This window comes from Pteropus medius, unplaced genomic scaffold (genome assembly GCF_902729225.1).
Source record: "Pteropus medius unplaced genomic scaffold, Ma_sr-lr_union100, whole genome shotgun sequence".
Taxonomy (NCBI): domain Eukaryota; kingdom Metazoa; phylum Chordata; class Mammalia; order Chiroptera; family Pteropodidae; genus Pteropus; species Pteropus medius.
In genome coordinates this window covers 867,114-888,072 of record NW_024346824.1, presented here as the reverse complement: position 1 = coordinate 888,072, position 20,959 = coordinate 867,114, and the positions used below count along the sequence as shown (strand labels likewise).

The 20,959-nt window shown below is 53.4% G+C and overlaps 1 protein-coding gene across 2 annotated transcripts in view; it reads right to left on the bottom strand.

The window, feature by feature from the left end:
- The window catches only part of KCNQ4 (potassium voltage-gated channel subfamily Q member 4), a 53,356-nt gene that overhangs the window by 15,748 nt on the left and 16,649 nt on the right, over nucleotides 1–20,959 (bottom strand). Inside the window, exons 2-9 of one of the 2 annotated variants that reach the window (XM_039876687.1) lie at nucleotides 7,698–7,788; nucleotides 6,920–7,046; nucleotides 6,552–6,727; nucleotides 5,693–5,818; nucleotides 5,159–5,269; nucleotides 4,888–4,983; nucleotides 2,502–2,590; nucleotides 642–803 (exon numbers count right to left, since the gene is read on the bottom strand). In XM_039876687.1, coding sequence (XP_039732621.1) covers nucleotides 642–803; nucleotides 2,502–2,590; nucleotides 4,888–4,983; nucleotides 5,159–5,269; nucleotides 5,693–5,818; nucleotides 6,552–6,727; nucleotides 6,920–7,046; nucleotides 7,698–7,788 — 978 coding nt within the window. The remainder of the gene's footprint in view (nucleotides 1–641; nucleotides 804–2,501; nucleotides 2,591–4,887; nucleotides 4,984–5,158; nucleotides 5,270–5,692; nucleotides 5,819–6,551; nucleotides 6,728–6,919; nucleotides 7,047–7,697; nucleotides 7,789–20,959) is intronic. The other variant, XM_039876688.1, reaches the window with a different exon arrangement.

Here is a 20,959-nt window from a genome sequence, read left to right as displayed (position 1 = left end):
AAAATCCCAGGAGGATCCTCTGGGATCAGCAAAGCTGTGGACAAGGGTTACACAAGACAAGAGCATTAGTCATTGGTTGCGTTTACGTAGGTCCTACAGCAGTTCTTAGCCACAGAGCTCTCTTTCCAGCTGGCATCTCATTCCCAAGAGGTGAATTCAGTGTCAAGCCCCTTCTAGAGGAATATGGTGGGGGAGGGGGTCCCTGCCCTCATACCCCAGGATGGTGCCCACAATTACCTGAGCCGTAAGCACCTGTGGCCAGCGGCCTCCTCCTCTCTCCAGCTTCCCAGGAGGGATGGGGGTGCAGGGATGAAAGAGTGAGGGGGATGTGGAAACAGAGAAAGAAAGAGGACAATGGGATGAACGGAGGAGGTGATGGGAAAGGGTGGTGTGGACAAATCCCCACTCTCCCGGGTGACAAAAAGGTGAGTCCGGCCTGGTTTCTCCAGAGAGGCTCTCAGTCTGTACCTGTCAGGCTGTCCGACGACAACTGACCGGGCCTCATGACAAGGCCTGGGAGTCCCCAGAACAGGCCCAGACACCCATATAGTGGCTGGAGGCAGGTCTGAGAGAGGATGAGACAGAGAATGGAAGAAGAGGAGGAGAAGCAAGAGGAGGTGGCAGCCCCAGAGGGCCCCTACCTTTCCCCAGGGCAGAAGGAGGCGCTGCCCGGCCGGTGGCAGGTGGCAACGGGCGGGTAACGGGAGGGTGCTCCATCAGGTACCGGCGCCCGCCGCACCTCCAGGGGCCGTAGGCCCCCATTGCGGGCCCGTTGCACGTGCTCAAACAAGAGGGCCAGCTCTCTGCAGGAGAGGGCGCCATCAGCAGCAGGCAGGGCCCTGGCACCACCCCATCACCTGGTGGGAACTGAGCTCCTGAGCTCATATTTTGCCAGGCCCTGCCCCTCTAAAGGTGCTCAGCAAATACCCCAGACCAGAAGGCAGAGGTGCAGGGTGGGAGAGACTAGCCTTTCTCTCTCCCTTTCTACAATCAGTTCCTGGGAAATCCTCGGGGATACCAAGGTTGTGTAGGCTGGACACAACTCCAGAGCACCGTCACAGGGGAGTAAGTGGGAGCTCAAATTCAGCTTACTCTGCCCATCAAGCCTGGAGGCCAGCAGCAGCCCTGAAATCCTCGCCCTCCAGATCTGACTCTAGATTTAGGGGGAAACTGAGGCTGAGGAGGGAGACTTGATAGGGTAGCTAACCCAACTTCTTTCCCCTGCAGCTCTGGGTTCTTGGAGACTAGATTTAAGGCTCAGCTTCTTCCTAATTCTCCAGCCTATTTCCTGTTTCCATAACCCAAGGAGAATGTCTCTCCTTTCTGCCTTCCCATCATACAGATGAGGAAACTGAGGTCCAAGGAGCAGGAGGCCCAGTGGACCCAGAATCTCCAAACCAAGCCCTGGATCTCTTACCAGAGGACTCAAAACCACTCTACCCCAAAATCTTCCCTCTCCCTCACACCCATCATATTCCTAACAAACCAACCTCTGTCCCACACCCCAAGGTGTGGGACCTTAAGTCTTAGGGCTAGTCAAAGAAAGGGCAGCTTCTTCTATTCTAATTTCACTCCCTGTCTCTGACGTGGGAGCGTGCCTCTGGCCAAGTGGAGAGATGGAGAAGAACCAGTGTGATTCTGGGAGCCCCCCTTCTCAGCCCCTTCTCTCATGCTCCCCAGGGAAGCCCCTGAGCTGAGAGGGGCAGGGAGGGGGGCAGCCAGGTGTAAGAATGAGTGGGATCACGCAACAGCTGCTCTTGGAGAACTAATGAGACAAAAAAAAGGCACCCGAAGAAGCGCTGAGCACAGCAGCCTGGCCCGCCTTGATGACAGCCTGCCCACGGGACAGAGCCGTGCCGCATGGTCTTCATTCCCACCCGAGGGCCTGGCCAGGCACTTGGCCACATGAACCTCGATGATGCTATTAACAATCCTCTGTGTGGAGCCACCCCCTTTGCAGTCTTACCCAGGCCTGGGCCAGAGGGATAAACCCACTTCTGGGCCAAAGGCTGCTTCCTGGCACAGCCAAAGTAGGTATATATTTATGCAGAGGGGTGCTGTGAGGGCCCTTGTACCAAACTCTGGCACACTTGTTCTTGCCCATCCCAAACTTTCTCCACCCAGATGCAATACACCGACTGGTAAGGGCTAACACTGCCTCCCCACAGACTGAGGGGAGATGAACTGGCCGCGTTGCTGCCCTGAGTGGCATCAACTCTGGGTGAGCATGCACACTCTATGACACAGCGCTGAGTCAGAGGGGCCAGGCTCCACCCCATGCCCTGTGTCCAATGTCCACTGCCTTCCCTGGGCACAGAGAGTAGGAGAGAGGACACTCTGGGCTCTGAGTTAGGTAGAATCTGCAGAGCCAGCCCCAGATGCTCCCTTGGGAACCATCATCCCTTTCCCACCCCCCAGGGCTGAGTCCCAGCCACCCGTCCTCAAGGGGCATTACTGTCAGCCCTCCCTTCCCTCACCTCCCCCCCTGCAGCAGGGCGTACCTGAAGGATGGGAGGATACTGTCGTAGTAGTACCAGGTGGCTGTCAGGTAGGCCCGACTTGTGTCGGTAGAGTACAGGCGCCATGCGGCCTGGGGGGATGTGAGAAAGGAAAGGGAAAGACGAGGCATCAGTGAGGCTTCTCAACCCCCACCAGCCCTCTGCCCCTGAGACAACCTAGGCCTTGGGCCAGCTGAAGATAGGTGTGCACAGCCAGAAGCCAGTTCCAATTCCATAGCCACCAGTAGGGCCAGCCAGAGAAATGGTGGCCTAGAGAGAAATTCCTTCCCAAGGTAATGAGCAGATCAGCCTCAGAGGCAGGGGCCTTAGAGTGCAAGAGTTAAGAGCTGGGGTTCTGTCGTCAGGCAGACGTGGGTTTCCAATTCTAGCTGTGCCCCTTACATATGTGGGCAAATTAGGTAAAGCTGCGGAGCTTCAGTTACCTCATCTGCAAAGTGAATGTCATACTACTTAACCTAACTGGTTAGTGTGAGGATTGAATAGGGTGAATGTATATGAAACGCCAAACATAGTGCCTGGCACACAGTTGGCACTTAATGCCAAGTTCCCTTGTTAAACTCTCCTGTTATTTTCCTTACCACGGCTGATAGATATCTATTCATTGTGTATTTGATCAACACCTCTCCTCCTAGGCTGTAAGCTGTGTCTTGGTCACCAATGTATCCTCTGGCACATGGTAGGTGTTCTGCAAATGTTCAGGGAATGAATGCTGACTGAGTGAATCATTATTATTAATAATAATCCCACCCCATCTTTCCCAGCTGCCTGTCATTGCCCATGCAGTTGAGGAGGGGAGGACAGAGCATCACCTACCAATCCCTCAAAATCCCTAAACTTATAGGGTTTTCTCAGCAGCAGGATGGAGGAGGAAGGACTGACTGTCTCCCTCCCTCCGGGTAAGGAGAAGAACCAGGGAGGCACTGTGAGTGGGGTGATCAGTGAGAGCAGGGAGGCATGGAAGCTGCTAGGCAAGACAAAGCAGAAGTGCCCCCCCTTCTTTGGGTGCCTCTTGTCCTTAAGGAACTGCCCAATGCTGACTCCCAGGACAGGAATATTTTTACTTCCTGCTTGCCTAGGCCCCTGGCTTGGGCTGGGGAGCAGCTGCCAGGCTGTCTCATTAATTATGGGCACCACAATACCAGCTGTCTCTCAGCATGGACAGTGCCAGCCGCCTGCCCCTACAATGCCCCTTGAAAGGCCAGCTCCCACGGGACAGTGGCCATTGTGCCCCAGAGGACACTGAACGAAATGCTGGGCTGGTGGCTGGAGATAGTAGGGATGGGGAGCAAGGTTCCACCCTGGGGAGGAAAGATAAGGAGGGGTTGAGTCAGACCTGGGGTGAGGGGGTGGTCAGAGGGTGGCATGCTCGGGAGCAGGCCAATGTGGGCTGTACCAGCATTCCCTGAACTGTTTCCCAAAGGAGTGTCTCTTGCACCCACCCCTGACCAGGGAGAAACCAAGGCTGAGTCACAGAGCCACATAAATCAGAGCCCTTGCCAGCCTATGTCCTGTCAGAATGCCTCAACACAGTGGGGGAAACTGAGGCCACACACTCCTGGTTTTTACCCACCCCTCTGACTACTGATTCTCTCTCTCCTTGGCCGGCTCAACTTTGGCTGCCCAGCCACGAAAATCTGAGGTTCCTTAAAGCCCGGTTCTGGGCCATCTTTTCTTTTCTGTCTTTCCTCTCCCCGCTGGGTGAGCTCATCTGTGCCTAGGGCTTCAGTACTGTCGACATGCAACGGCTCCACACCTTCTCTGCCCTGCCCATCCTTCTCCTCTGAGCAGCACACCTGTACATCCAGTTGCCGCCTCCACAGTGCCACACAGGGGCTCAGAAACCCCTCACACTCCACATGCTCCAGCCAAACTCACATTCTTCATCTCCCTAATCTGCTACCGTAATTCCATGGAGCGGGGCCATGGACCATCTATTTGGGCAAGCCAGAAACCTGGAAGTCACCCACCGCCTCCTTCTCCTCTCCCTCATGCCTGATGTCACGAATTTTTACCTCCTAAATATGCAGACTCTGCCCATTTCTTTCCATCTCACCTGTTGCAACCCTAATCCATGTCACCCAGCACCCCGCCTCACCCACACTGTTGCCACAGTCTCTTAAGTGGTCTTCCTCACATGCCTGGGTCACCCTCCAATCCATTCACCACTTTTCAAAACACAAATCTAATCACAATACCCACTCTCCTACTTCAGAGCTGTCAGTGGTTCCGCATTGTTCTTAGGGAAAAGTTGAACTCCTCCCTGTGGCCCCAGGTCTGAGCCTGGCACACCTGTCCACCTGGCACACAAGGGTCAGCATACTGTGTTGACACACCAGTTCGGCTCAGGGGCTTCCTGGACATCTTGTACCTGGATGAGGTTGGCCGCTGGCATCCTCCGCTTCTCAAAGTGCTTCTGCCGGTGCTGCTCCTGCACCTTCAGGGCAAAGCCAGATCCCAGGATGCCCTAAGGGGATAGGCATGGTTGCAGGAATGTGATGGAGGGGGCAGGGAACAAAATAAGGCAATCTCTACTCATCTGAGGTTCCCACCACCACTAATGCAGGATAGGGGCTTAGCAGGCTCTGCCCCCAAGCCCCCTCTGCCCCAGGCTGGGTGATCCTAGGTGGAGGGGAACTCACAGCAGGCAAGGCAAAGAAAGAGATGCCTAGTAAGGCGAAGCCAGCAGCCAGGACCCTGCCCAGCCACGTGTGAGGCGTCTTGTCACCATAGCCGATGGTCGTCAGTGTAATCTGGGGACATAAATGGGTTACTCACAGGGCTGGTCACAGGGGCCACCCACAGGAGCCTGTTGGGGGCACAGGCAAATGGAAGCCTGATCATGGAGGAAGAGGCCCCCATGGTTGCCCACAAGGGGCTGGTCACAAGAACTTGTCACAGGGACTAGTTAGAGGCATAGACATATCCCCTCTCCCATGCCCTGCTGGTCAGGGGGAACGGATGCAGGTCAGAGGGCTTGAGATGGGGGTCTAGATAGCACAAGCCGGTCCACTAGGGCAAATTGGGGGTCTACCATACAGGCTGGTCATAGGGGTCCCAGCCCTAGCCGAGACAGGCCCACTCAACCCTGGACAGGCCCACTCAACCCTGAATAGGTCACAATGGTCAGGGGGCAGTCCTAGGAGAAGGGAGGCCCTGTGTAGACCCTTACGCACCGTTCCCCACCAGAGCGAGTCGGCGTAGGAGGAGAAGTCAGAGTTGGCGTCTTTCTCGGCCAGATAGACCAGGAAGGAGGCGAAGATGAGCACCAGGAACCCAATGTACCAGGCGGTGATCAGCTCCTGCGGGGGCAGCAACGGGTGAGACCACAGGGAGGACTCAGGCGGAAGGGCGTGAGGAAGTAAGGAACGCTGTGCCCAGCTGGGAGAGGTGGGGAGGTGACAGGCTCCCAGAATTGCCTATGGGAGGTGTTCTGGAAGGGGATAAAAATACCCCATACCTCGGAGTTCCTCGGCGGTGGCTCCGCCAGCCTTTCTTTCTCAGCTCCTCCCTTCAAAGAGACCCTGCCCCGTCTTCCCTAAATGGTCAGGCCTTCTCAAGACCGCAGGGCACGCCCCCGGCCCTGCCCTCCACGGTCCAGACACTACGCTCAGGCCTCCCTCCTCCCGCACCCTCCCTCACACCACTCCCTCCGCGCAAGCCCATTTTGTCCCGCCCCCCAAACCCCACTTTCAGGCTTTGATCTTTGGCCTCATATCTAGTCCCGCCCATTCACCCTCCCAGACACGCCTCCTGACCCCCGCTGCTGCGCCTGCAGACCCCCAAACCTAGAAGCTTCGAAGTGACACCCTCAAGCCCTAGCCCTCAGGCCCCGCCTCCTGGCCTGGTCCTGACTCGTAGGCCCCGCCCCCGCCCAGCTTCTGCCCGCACCTTGTCCTGCCCCTTAGAGACCTGGACCAACCACCCCAGGCCCTGCCTCCGCCCCGCCTCCATCCCCCGGCTCCACTGCGGCCTTGCCCTCCCTGCTCGGGTCGAACCTGGCCCCGTCCAGGTACGCCCCCCAGCCGGCCTCACCTTGCTGTGCGCGTAAACCACCGAGCCCAGCAGCTTCCAGGTGCCGCCGCGGCGGTCCATGCGCACCATGCGCAGGATCTGCAGGAAGCGCATGCTGCGCAACGCAGACGTGGCAAAGATGTTGCCCTGCGTGCCCGCAGCGATGACAGCCACCGAGGCCACGAACACGATGAAGTCTGAAGGGGTGGAGATGGCGAGGTCACAGCCAGCTCCAGGGAACCAACCCACCCCACGTCAGGAACCTGAGGTCGGGGATTCCTGGGATCGTGGGGCTGTAGTGGGAATTGGTCCGTTGAGTCTGTGTCAGAAGCCAGAGTCTGGGTCAGGGTTGGGGTCAAGGGTCAGGCGTGGGAACCAGGCCTTATTACCGATGACACAGAAGGGTTTTCTGGCAAAGCGGAAGCGGCCCTGCCATCCTCGGTAGCGGCAGCAGCATCCAGCAGACCAGACACGGATGATGTACTCCAGGCCAAACACCACGATCATCACAAACTCCTGTGGGGCCAGAGGCCTGAGTTTTCCCCATTCTCTAGTACCGAGGCCCAGGTCACACAGCCCAGAAACAGCCCAGAGTCCCTGGGTTAGGGGTACTAGGATTTCCTCAGACCACTTCTCCTGGATGAACCCGGATAAACCTGAGGATTTTGGAAGGCAGGTGACCCCTTCCAAAGAGACTGAAAGCCCAAGTCTGCCCTCCCTTCCTGTCCCCATGAGCTGTTTAGGTTTTTCTCCTCACCCCACCCACCCCCTCCCAGTCATTCCAGACTCTCTAACCCTGACCGAGTGACATAAAGAGTGACTGTCAACTGTCCCCCTCCAAGATGCTTCTGTTTAGGGAGGAAGAAACAACAAACATCTCACTAAGGGCAGAATTAGCAGTCTGAGAATTAGGGTCCTGAGAATGAGTGGGACCTACTCACTGTCTCTCTGGGCCCATCATAAGCCCTGGCATAGAGGCAGGCGGTCCCCTGACACCTGCTATAAAGCAGGGGATGAAGCCCAGAGAGGGGCAGCCACCAGCTCAAGGAACACAGCACAGAAAGCCACTTTCTGAGCCATGGTATGAGAAGCCTCTCTCCAGTTTCACTCTGATTTCTGAGATGCTACTTCACACAGCCTCCCTAAGACAGGGACTCCAGCACTCACCAAGATGAGGAGACACTCGTTGGCAAGTTCCTGGTGCTCCTGGATAGTGGAAAGCACAGACAGCACCAGGCAGCTGAACACCAGCAAAAATCTGCAATTGAAGCATGGAGAGAAGGGTTAGACTGGATGGACAGGACAGCTGAGGAGACCGAACAGGTGGCTGTAGAGTCAGAGGAGGAGGGAAGCATTTGAGAAGAATTATCTGGAAAGCAGATAAATGAATCAGAGTTTCCTGGAGTTGTGCCTCTCTGCTGGATGCCAAAGGGGGAAGTCCCCAAGCTCTAGGCAACTGAGCTCAGAGACACCTTTCAGCCCTCTCAACTGCCCTTGATGGAGGCTGTAGCTCAGAGAAGTGGTCACTCAGCTGTGAGTGGTAGGTCAGTCTGGGCTAGCAGTGGGAACACACTGGCCCAGGTTCCCACAATCAGGCAAAACGTCCAGGCTCAGCTACTCATGAGTGGTGGCCTCAGTCCCTGCCTTAGTTTTAAGATAGTCTTGAGAGAAGTGCCCCAGAGGTCAGCCAGGGAGTCAGGGAAGGTGAGCAGCTGAGGGAGGTGCCCCCTTCCCCAACTCCTCCACCACCTCCCTCAACCCCAACTGCACACATGTGAAAACTGAGGCCCAGAGAGGGAAAGGCATTGCCCAAGGCCACCCAGTATGTCCAGGGCAGGGGAGATTAGCGCTAGAGTTCCTAACTTCCCAGTGGATGGGCAGAGGGGAAAGGGCACGAGGAGAGAAGCTGGTGGCCTCAGGAATATGATGTGAGGGAGGCAGGATGAGAGGTACAGTTGCAGGTGCAGCAACTGGACTCCCGGAAAGGCTCCTCTTTGGTACGGGGGTGTGCTAGACATGCACGTGCCCTGAAAGAGATGCCTGAGGGAATGGACTTCTCTGGAAACACGTCCCTTAGGACTGACCTATAGCCTTCCCCAAATGTCCCCAGAGTCTCCACACCTGGGACTGCTGACTCCACATTCTGTCTCAAACACTTCATCACTGTAGCCTGCTAAGACTCTGTTCACCCTTTCCCCACACAACACTCCCTGCTCTGAGGAGCCCTCAAGGATGCTCCCTACCCTACTGTCCCCTCCCAATGCTGGCCTCCCTGTATGTGTCCCAAGTAGCTTTCTATACAGCTTTATTTGTGTTCATGTTTTGTGGTGGCAGGGGCTTGGATTGGGAATCAGAGAGACCTGGGTTCAGATACCAGTCCTGTTGTGTGTGTGGCCCTGGAAAAGTCACCTACCTTCTCTGAGCCAGTCTCCTCGTCTGTAAAGCAGGGGCTGACAAGAAGAAAGACACGGAAAGGGCATGGCTCCACCCCGGCCCGCTTAAACCTCCTTGGAGAGGGGCACCCGGCCTGCTTGGAGGGCAGGTATAGAACTGCATCCCAGTACATGCCCCTGGGCAACGGAAGTAAGTGGCAGATGTCAGTAAAGGGTTTTGAATGAATGAGGGAGGAGGAGGCCTCCCTGGCCAGTTCCAGGCAAGAGCAAAGACCTAAAGCACCAGGAGAGAGCACCAGCTCCTCCTGTTCAATAATTAACTACAGAAAACGCAGTGGCCACATCCACTGAGAATGGGGACTGCCACTGACACAGGGCTCCGGGGCATAAGGGCCCTCCCTGAAGTCATCTCACCTAGCCCCATCCTCTGGGAAGGGCTGCAGCCAAATCTTGATGGGCCTTCACTCCAATCCTAAACAGAAATCCTTCAGTCTCATTGCTCAGCTGACCTCAGATCCTCGGGTAAGTGGGCCACGTTAGGCGGGCTGCCCACTGGGTGTTTCGAAAGTTTTTTTCTGAACACTTTTCTTCCCATGCCAATAGTTACATGTCGATAAATGTCTGTTTCACATAGGTTAAGTGAAAAAAGCAGATTATAAAATCTTAAGGGCAGTGTGATTCCAATTTTTTAAAATGTAGATTTTTTTTATATACTGCATACCAAGAGCCAGCAAGACTTATTGCTGGATGACAAAGTTAAGACTGCTTTGGCTTTTGTTTTGTTTTTTGCTTTTCTGCATTTCCTAATATTTTTCAGAATAAACATGGGTAATAACAAACTAATTTTAAACTAAATTTTAAAGTGCATTTCCTTAAAAATGCAAACAGAGGAGGGAAAAAACACTTTTAATCCTGTCCCCACCCCTTTATCACAATAGCTTTTGCCATTTAGCAGGTGCGATGGTGTGGCAGCTTCTTCCCGGAGTCCAGCTCACATGTCCAACTGCCCACTCAACATCTCTCCTTGGGGGTCTACTGGCCTCTCAAACCAAATATGTCCAAAAACAAACTCAATTTGCCCTCAAATCTTGCTCCTTTCCATTCTCCCCATCTCAGTAATGGCACCAGCTTCCACCCAGGGACTTGGGCCAAATATCTAAGGGTTACTTACCCTTGACTGTCCTTTCCCTCGGCCTCTACATCCCATCCTTTAGAAATTTCTATTGGAACTACCTTCAGAATATATCCCTGAAGAGACCACAGCTCATCATCCTGACTAAGCCACCACCTTCTCACCCCCGACTGGTCTCCCTGCCTCCACTCTGGCCCCACCGTAACCCACTCTATTCAAAGCAGCCAGAGCGATCCTCCTACAATGCATAGCCAGAAACCATCGCTCTCCTCAAAACTCTCTACTGACTTCCCATCACATTTAGAGGGCAAAAGTCCAAAAGTCCACCAAGGAAGGCCCTGTGAGATCTGGCCCCCTGCCCCACCTCTTGAACTTGATCTCCCTCCGGCCCCCCATCACTGGGCTCCAGCATTCTGACGTTCTTGCCATTCCTGAAACATACCAAAATGTATTTCTACCTCCAAGCTTTGCACTTACTTCACTGTTTTCTCTGCCTATTTATTGCTTCCTTGCTCATCCAGCTCTCTGTTCAAACATCATTTCCTGGGAAAAGCTCCCCAACCACCCCTTCTCCAAAATGATGGCCCCATCTCCACTCTTTCTCTCCTTACCCTGCTTTATTTATTTATTTTTTTATAGCGCTGTCTAAAAACAGTAAATGAATAGTAGAAATTCATATTAAACAAACATCGAGATACCATGTCACCAAAGCCCCCAGTCTGTACCAGTAAGACTCCCAAAGCTCTTAGCACATCCATCCCTGACCTGTTGGTCTCCCCAGCATCCTTCCTGAAAAGGGAAGAGAGAAGGCAGGTCTTCAACTCTGACCAGTTCCATTTAGTAGATGCTGTTTAAAAAGCCCCTGAACTTCACCTCCCCTTGATGCTCTGGCTGGGAGTTTCCTCACCCTAGATACTCAATATAGCTGAACAGACATACTTAGTCTGATAGAGAACATCTTGTGTTCCAGGTACCTGAATAATCGTCCCCGTATTTCAGATGAGGAAATGGGGCCTAGAGAGGGACACACTTGCTCAGGATCACACAGTGAATTAAATGACAGAGCCGGGGCTGGAAGCCCAGCACAGGTTGACCCCCCAGCTGCCTTGGCCTTCCCCAGGGGTCCTCGCACAGATACCAGTTCTTGAGAAAGCAGATGTCTGGAGCTGAGGGAGGGAGGAGACAGTGAGAAGGAGCCCGGAGCTGGGGTCTGATTGTGTATTCCAGAACCAGAATGTGACTTCATTCATGCAACAAATAAAGACTATGGATTGCCTCTGGCCCCCGCTGGGGCCTCGGTTTCTCCATCTATATAAGTATAGATGGTACACAGGAGCTGGCTGGCTTGGGGCTCTATAAACACCCCAGTAGAGAAGCCAGACTGGCAGCCACTTTCTGGAGCATCTTGACCCATCATGTCTGGCTGCAGTTTGGGGCCCGTGCCCAGCCCAGGAGACAGAGCTGGGACAGGTGGGCGATGCCTGGCTGGCTCTTCCTGGCTGGGGGTTATTGTGAGACTTATCACAACCCTTCCTCCCCACTCCCCTGCCATTCTGTGACCATTTCACTCATTCAGGAGGGCAGCAAGGAATAGGTGAATGGCTTGCTTAGAACCATGGTTCTCAAACTATAGTGGGCATCAGAATCACCTGGAGGGCTTATTAAAATACTGATTTCTGGGACCCACTCCTGGATTGTCTGGTTCAGTAAGTATGAAGTGGGGCATGAGAATTTGCATTTCTACAAAGTTCCCCAGTGACACTAATGTTGCTCCTCTGGAGACCACTGAGAATCACTGGCTTAGCTAATGCGAGAGGCTATTAGCTGCCTCAAGGCTTTTTAAACAACTGTAATCACTGCCTTCTCTGCCCCACCCCCCACCTATCTCCCACAGCCTAGCTCTAATCACTGCCCAGAAGCAGCCACAGACCTGGGGAAGCAGGTCTTGTGCCAATGTTGGCTTTATCCCTGATTTGCTCTGTGACTCCATAACTGCCCGTGCTGGCCAAGGGTTTCTGTTGGCCAGGCACTGTGCCAAGCCCTCTATATGCATATCACTCCTCACGACAACCCCAGGAGAGCTAACCCGTAATCACCCAAGGCTGACCAATGAGGAAATGGAGGCTCGGAAAGGTGTATGATGAGGGCTGCACAAGTCTGTGAATATACCGAAAACCACTGAATTGTACACTTTAAAAGTGGGGCGGTTTATGGTGTGTGAATTATATCTCCTTAAAGCTATTATTTAAAAGGAAAAAAGGCTAGGAAGAAAGCAATTTTAAAAGGAAGAAAGGCATACAGGATTGTCTAACGTCATAAGGCTGGGACCTGAACCCAAGTCCACCTGGACCAACATGTCGTACTACCTCTCTGAGCCTCAGTTTCCCTATCTGCAACATGAGGTGGGGGATGTCAGCCTTATGACTCTCCAGCAGTGGGGTAGAAGGGAGAGGGTCAGCCATGAGCTCACTTCCAGATTCTCTGGGATGTTCCTAGAGAGACAGATGCTTGGAGGCTGGAAAGATGGGGTTCTGGGGGAGTGGGAGTTGTCACACACAGAAAAAAATAGGTTATTGCCCAACCACTCTGAGCCATATTCACTTAAGAAACATTAATTGCTATCTACACTCAGCCAGGTTTAGTGTAAAGTCAGAAATGAATAATCTGGGTCCCCCAAGAAATTAACAAGTATAACACAGCAATGACATGATGGACAAGGTAATGACAGTGTGCCCAGGGAGTTGAGGGGAGCCCCAAGACAGCTTTAGCAGAGACAAAATGGGGGGAATCGATGAAGACTTGTTGGAGGAGGTGATGCGGACAGGGGTGGGGGTCCCCCAAGCAGAGAAAGCAGGATCTGCAAGCGACAGAGACATGGGAACCTGCAGACGGCACAGGTGGGCAGCAGTTCTGGATCGTGGGGGCCCAAAGTAAAGGGTTGGTGAAGAAACCAGACAAGGCCAGATCCAGGGGCTCCGAATGGCACCCTCGGGCATAACGAACGTTATTCTAAAAGCAATGGGGAGCCACTGAAGAGTTTTAAGAGAGGGAACGACATGGTCTGATTTGTGTTTTAGGACCACCGTTCAGGCAGTGCAAAGGGTGAATTAGAGATGGTGAGACTGATGAGGAAAAGCAAGTAAAAGGCTTCACGATAATTCAAATTACAAAGATGCTAGTGGCAGCGCTAAAGAGAAGTGGATGGTCTGGGTAAAGTTTCGGGAAGTAGGACTTGGTGATTAATTGGAAATGGGAACAAGGAGGGAGAATGACTCATATTTCTGGTGTGGGCATTGGACGGATGAAGTGCCATGAGTGGACTGTGATGGGAGACCCCAGTGAAGAAGCAAGTGTGGAGAGCGATAAGTTCCATTTTGGACATGCTGAGATGGAGAGGGCTATGGGACAATGAGCAAACACTCAGTAGGTATGAAGAGAGAGACCTGAGCCAGAAATGCAGATCTGGAGGACATCAGGGTAGAGGTGGTGAATGAGGTTATGAGAGCCGCTGAGACAATCCGGAGAGCATGTGCGAAATTTTAGAGGACCCAATTGAACCCCAGCGGGGAGAGATGCTCCATCCAGATTGGGAAGGAGCAGCCAGAGAGATGGGAAGGAAACCAGAAGAGAGAGGGGCCAGGCCACACAAAGGAAGTGTTTCAAGAAGGAGAGAGTGGACAACAGTGTCAAATACTGCCAAGAGGTCAAGCGAGATGAGTCCTGAAAAATATTCCCTGGATTTGATGACAAGTTGGTCACTGGGTACCCTGGCCAGAGCAGCCTCAGATGGAGAGAAGGACCGGAGCTGGCCCAGATGGGGTGAGAAAGGGAGAGAGGTAGTAAGAAAGTAGAGACAGTGAGTGTAGGTATAACTATTTTAGGAAGTTTGACGCAAAGAGGCTGAGATCAGTAGCTAGAGAAGGATACAGAGGACGGAAATTTTTGTTTGGTTTTTTTTTAAGATAAGAGGAGAGTGGAAAGAGGAGAGAAGGAGAAGTTGAAGATGTGGGAGAGAGAGGGACTGTTCGATGGATGAAGACCCCAGGGTATCAGGGAGGCTGGGATCCAGAGCAGGGGAAGAGCTGGTGCTGAGCAGAAAGGAAGCTGGCCAGCTTCCATGGTGACAGGAGGGATGAGGGAGAGACTAGGTGGGAGAGGAGGGTGGGGGACAACAAGGAAGCCCAGAGGGCCCCATAGGGGTTTGACTTCCTCTGTGAAGAGGAGGCCAGCTCTACTTCTCAGAGGTGGAGAACAGGGTGGGCAGGGGTCTGAAGAGATCAAGGAAGTTTGAAGCAGCTGAAGCGATGGACTGGAGAGGGAACTGACCAGGCCATGGAGAGGGGTCTACGGGGAACACAGGACCATTATCCCCAATAATGAGAATGGGACAAAAGATCCAGCACATCACAGGTGCTCCATATACACACTTTTGGTTTTGTTTGCTTTGGGGTTTTTTGTTTTTGTTTTTAGGCATTGATGATCCTGAGGGAGGAAGTAGCCTGTGTTGGTAAGGGGACACACCTCCCCCAAACAGGCAAAGTAAATGCAGATCCAGGCTTTGCCCCGTCTTCCTGGGCCTCCTTCCTTCCTTCTCGCTCTCCAGTGTCCCTCCTCCCAGACAGTCCTGCCAGTGTCTGCCACCTGCCTGGCCACCAGCTGGCTCCCTCATTTCTATATCTGGCCTTGGGAGTATGTGACTCTTTCCTCATCCCCAGACTAGGACCCCAAAGGCAAGATTCTGTCTTGCGGACAGATGAGGCTAGTCTGTCCCCATTCAGCCAAGGTTCCTGGAGGGCAGAGGCCATGACCCTCACCACCTTCCAGTGGAAAAGGGCTTCTTAAGCCCCAAACCAGAGCTGATACTGCAGAAGAGACTTCAGCTATACCTGAGAGGCACTTCCTGCTGGGGTGAGGGTGCTGCAGTGTGGCCTGGAGGGCCCCGGGATCCTCTGGGAAGAACAGGCTCTTACTTCCTCTTGCAAGAGAATAAAGGGGAGGGGCAGTCAGCCAGGCCTCAGAGTGAGGCTCTTTCCAAGAATCCTCAGGGGCTGGGACAGAAGTTTCCCCTGATCCAGCGATTCTAAATATGGCAAAGGGAGCAAAAGCACGTGACCCAGGGCCCCACACAGGGCTGCTGCATGACCGCTGCTTCTCTGGGCCAGAGGCTGGTGCTGGGGCTCAGGGCAAGGGATAAGATCTCAATGGAGCCTCAGTTTCCCTGTCCAAAACATGCAGATAGAGGACAACTCAGCGAGGGCTAAAGTCCTTCAGCCCTGTGACTTCCTGCAATGGGATGAAAGGGAGAGGGCTGGCCCTCAGCTCAGTTTCAGATTCTTTGAGGATGTCCCTGGAAGGGACAACTTGCAGGTAGCTGCCAGTACATAGAACAAACTATGGGGGCAGAAATGCCCCTTCTTGGAGGACCAATTAGAAAAAGGCATTCTCTTTAGCCTGAAAAATTATAAAAAGTTGACCCTTCTTGATGGCCCTGTTAGAAACAGGTATCCCTTACTCTGAGCTCATGCATCCCTGAGCACAGGCTGGATTTCAGTGCCACTGGCATTATCTCGGCCAGGTCCCTTTGCAGTGAACAGGACGCATAAGAATGTGGGGAGCCCTGGGGATCACCCTGATAGCCACTGCAGCCCTGGAAGGGACAACTCTATGTGCAACCACGTGGCTCCATGGCCCTCTTCAGGCTGCCACTGATTCATCTAGGGCTACAGACTGACCCGAGGAAGGTCCCCACTCAGTTGGGCTGAGCCAATCAGATAGTCTTTCTCAGGAGTGGAACTAAGAATCACCGAGGAAAGCTGGCAGAGGTGCAGAGAAGTAGAGATGAGACTGCTGCTCTGGTGTCTCATCTTCCTTCTCTCCTCCATGAAGCCCAGATGTGCTTCCTGCCACGATGCTCTGAGTCTTCCCTTTCCCTGCAGTAGGTGTCCTCCACCTCCACATGCCAGTTTTTCTTGAGCTAGTGTGAATGGTCTTGGTCCCAGTAGGATATGAAAGGTGGTATCTTCTGGACAAAGTATTTAATGAGTCATAGTCTGGTCCTCGCCCACCGGGATCCGCTCCAACCCTCCTACTTGTTCATGCCGCTTCCCTCCATGCCAGCCAGGATACCTGGTGCACCAGGAAAGTGGGCTGAGCAACACATCAAGGGGAGCCAAGGATGGGAACAAGGAGGAACAGGGGCCATCCATCTGCTCAGGGTTGGCCAGGCCACACTGATTCCTCAAACAGAGTGTGGGAGGCCAGCAAAGTAAGAGTGAACTTAAAACAAGATGGCTAATGGAAACCGTTCCCCGGTTCTACCCGAGCAGCTCCATGTAAATCTGGGTGACTCAGTTCTACATACTGAACTTGGCATAAGATTTCATTTGAACAAGGAATTTGTTGCTTTTTTAAAAAGGGTGAAATCCACCAACTTGCAGGTTGATGCCCAACCAAGCTCCTTAGTATGGCTGCAGGGAAGGCTCTTCCTTACCCACCCTCCACCTCACTCTCCACACTTAGTGTCCAATCTGGCACTTGGTGCTCCATTGTCATAGCTCTGTTCCCCCACAGCAGAAAGCAGAGACTTACTTTCCTTCCCCACCTTTGCTCATGCTGCTCCTCTTCCAGCTCCGCTGAGTTAGGTAGCAGCCCCCACCTTGGGGTCTTTAGTCTCCCGTCCCCATCTCTATGCTCGCCTCCATTATGACATTGACCTCGGCACATGAAAAGCTCTGTTTGAGTACCTGCCTCCTCCTACAGACAGAAAGCTGGTTGAGGTCTTGTCCTTTTCACCCTGAATGCCCTGTGGCCAACTCAGAATGGGTGCTGAATATGTTTCCTGAGAAAGGGGACGACCCCAGCACTGGTTCTCTCTGAGTGGCACCACCCATCTCCCCAGTGTGTGCCACCCTGCTGGCCACATCTGACTCCACACCTCAACTCTCCCACGACAGACGGGATTAGGAGGGCACCCAGGAGGGCAGTAACTCCAGGAACCACCCAGCCCAGAGCCACAGAGCATTCATTCAGTCACTCACTCATTCATTCATTCTGAATATTTACTGAGTGCTCACGATGGGCCAGGCACAAAGACAGACAACGTCCCTGCCTTCATGGAGCTTACATCTAGTAATAAGCAAAGAAAGGTTCAAAATGTGAACAAAAAGGGACTATACAATAACCCTCACGAGTTCCACTGCGCCATATGGCAGGCCTGACAAGCTCAGTGACCAAAAGTAACCACACAGGATGTTCCATTCACAAATTTCTAACCAGGTGGGTCATAATTGGTAGTCACGCCCCAGGCCTATAGCTTCCTTAGCAAAGGTCAGTCTTTACCTTAAGTGAGCTCTGTCTATTGTTCTTACACATCTAGGATAACAAACCTTTGCAATGCAGGGTAATTTTCTTTTCCTCAAAGGCAAAACCACCAACACCAGAGCACAAGACCTCATTGTTATCTTGTTGCCCGCATACCATATCTATTTACTGTAAACGTTAATTATTAACTATCCTGTCCCCCCCACCCCAATGTAAAAGAAGTTTGTGTTTCCCCAATTTGCCTTTTATCCAATCCTAGAGATTTCCAAGTGTTTGGTTTCTCCTGCTTCCTTAACCTACCACCAATGGATTCCATGTATCTTTCTTAGGTCTTCTCCTTTGATCCTAATGTATAAAATAAGATACGAAATTGCCATTCTCCAGAACATTTGAGATCTTGCTCCCCCTCATATGTAGTCGGCTTAGCTCAAATCAACTCACAAAATTCTCTACAGGTTTGGACATTTCTTATGGCGACAAAACTGTCAGATGATGATGGAGAAAAATTAAGTGGGAAGAGGAGATAAGGAACATTGGTATGGGAGCTGGGGGTTGGTTATTTTAGAGAGAGTGGTCAGGAAAAGCAGCTTTGAGAAGGCGACATTTGAGCAGAGATCTGAAGGAAATGAGGAAGTGAGCCATGAGGATATCTGGGAGAAGAGAGAAAAGCAAGTGCAAGGGACCTGAGCCAGAGGGTGCAGGTGTGTTCCAGAACCAGGTGTGGAGCGAGTGAGCAAGGGAAAGGTGGGAGGCTGTGAAGGCAGAGAGGCAGTGGAGGTGAGAAGCAGATCATCTCCTGGCTATTGTGAGGATTTGGGTTTTTACTCCAAGTGACATGAGGAATTTTGAGCAGGGAGTAACATGAGCTGACTAGTGTTTGCAAAAGATCACACAAGCTGTTGAGTGGAGAACAGACTATGTTTCAGGGAGAAGGTGGGGGAAGGGGCAATGGCATTTGTCCCAATATGAGTTGGGAAAGTAATGGTATAATACAAGCAAGAGATGATGGTGACTTGTACAAGGCAGAAGTGGAGGTAGCGAGAGGTGATCGGATACTGACTATATTTTGGTACTGAAAGATCCCTTAGAGTCAATCAGTTCTCTCATTTATAGATGAGAAACTGAGTCTCAGAGAGGGGCATGAGCTACCTGTAATCATATCATAGATCAGAGGCAGAGATGGGCCTGACTCCGAGATTTCCCAGTTCCTATGTTCCCATCTTCTTTTCCTCTTTCTGTAGAAGGACCCAGGCACCTGCCCCTCACCCTCACCTCAAAAATTTCTTCATTCCGGCATCAGGCTGGGCCTGACCTTGCCCTTTCTGCTGTATGTGACAGGGCGGCACTGGGTTCGAGGATTGCCCAGGCCTCCAGCTACTTAAGCTGGCAGGGGTCAGGGTCACCCCTAAGGAGACTTCTGTCCTCTGAATCAGCAGAATCTGTGCAAAGGGGACAGGGAGGAGGGTGGGAAGAGTCCAAAGCAGGGAAAGAGCTCAGTCCCCATCACTTGGTTCTCAGCACTCCCAGAGCCGAGAGGGCACTGAGAGCTGACGAGGTGGAACAGGAGCATCTGGGAGGGCCAGGCCCCCTAGAGAGTGCAGGCCCCAAGACTGAGCTCAACCTGGGAGTCTTGCAGACTCAGACATTGAGGATCCCACCCAGTGAAAGGTTTAGGGGGTATGATTGGGGAGGTGCACTTCAATGATTTTGCTACTAATAAGCAAAGCAGCATGCAAACTCACAAGCCACACCTGGGGCAGTTGGTTACAGCTGCCCTGAGAGCCTCGCTTCTCACTGGTACCCCAAGTCCAGGACAAGCCAGACTGAATCCAGCAATGGGCCCTTTCAGCTGGGAAAGCCTTGCTGTGTGACTTTGGGCCATGAAACATAACTTATCTGGGCCTGTTCCACAGCCAAGATGGAAAGGTGGTTAGGAGGGGCTTAGGCTGGAAAGCTGGATGCATCTCCACAGACTCTTTCAGTTTCTTCGGTCTTTAAGGGAAGAAGCTGCCCAGCCTGAGGTTCCAACTAATTTACAGTCCTCTTACAGGGTTAGGGGCAGCAGAAGGGGAGGCCCAGGGGTGTGACAGAGCTAGGAACCTGTTCAACAGGCTCTCTATCCTGGCTCTGCCACCACTCAGCTGAAGAGTTGGGAAACTATCTCTGAGTCTCAGTTTACTCCTCAGCGAGAGGAAGGGGTTGAGTAAAGAGGGCCCTATTTTGCCACTGATCTCTCTGGGACTGGTGATTGCAGCTTCCAAATGGGAAGTAAGGCTTTGGGCAGCTCCTGAAGCTTCCAGTCCTGAGGGACCTCTAGAGTTTCCAGAGGAGGGTCTTTTACATTTTATTTGCATGGTGCTCCTTGTGTGGATGCAAAGTCTAGAGGAACCTCATTCTACCTTCAAAACTCCTCTATAATTGAATATATAAATGATAGCAAGGAAGAATCAGGGTAAACCAAAGCAGACCCTCCAATAGCTCATCATTAACCCCAGAAAGGGTGCTGGAGGTCAGGGGAAGGGGACAAATTGCATCTCTGGTCCTGATGCCCCCTCCTCTTCTGAGGAAGACGGAACCCTCCCTACATGCCTCGGAGCTAAAAGAACTGGCTTGAATCGAGCTCTAACTCTGCCCCCTGTCAGGCTTGGCTGAGTGACCTTGAGCAAGTGAAGTGTCCCTCTCTGCGACTCAGTTTCTCTGTCTGTCGAATGGTGCCAATGATCCCTGGTGCGGCAATCGGGAGGCAGGGGTCTGGCCCAGAAGAACTCGGGCGCTGAGGGGTCGGAGAAAGGCTTAAGTTCACTTGGGGACACAGAAGAGGCTGACACCAGGCGGGGCTCCTTGGAGAGGGAGGGAGTCCTGGGGAAGAGGACTCCTGGGGGACTCCTCCCACGGCAGAGCCCTCGGTCCCGTTCCTCCCCGCAGGTGCCCCTTTTGCGGGGTCCGCGGGGTCCGCGGGGTCCGCGGGGCTGGCCTCGCCGCCTCGGCGCGGGGAGGAGCACGCTGGAAGGGGCGGGGCACGGTGGTGGGCGGGGCTCCGGGCCCGGGAAGGGCAGAGCTTCAGCGACACCCGGCACCACACGCGGGAGGGGCCGGGGCGGCGCTGCGGCTCCGGTTACGTCCCTGCGCCCTCCCCCGCCCCGCCGGCTTCTTTTTCCGTTTCCAAATTAACAATTGAAAACGCGGCGGCCTGAAAGGCGAGCAGCGGGCCAAGCGGAAAGTGTGAAGGTGCCGCCGCGTCCCCGAGGACGGGGGCGGAGAAGGGGGCGCGACACACTAACTGCCCGGGACTCGCCCACCCACCGACGCCGAGTGCAGGGGGCTGAGCGCCCCAGGACCCAGGACCCAGGACCCTAAGTCGGGTCCTGGCCTGATCCAGCCCCTGGGACTGCCCTGGCCAGTGTCTCAGGACTCAGTGCCGAGGCTGCGGGTGGTGCCAGCCCCCAAGGAGGTTGGGGGGGCACTAAGGCTGGGTTACAACTACTCTCGAGGCTGAGTGCCCAGGAGGGGCAAGTGCCAGGCGGCACCATCATGGCACCATCCTTAAGGGCTCCCAGAGTTGGATAGGTTCGCGTGTGACCTCA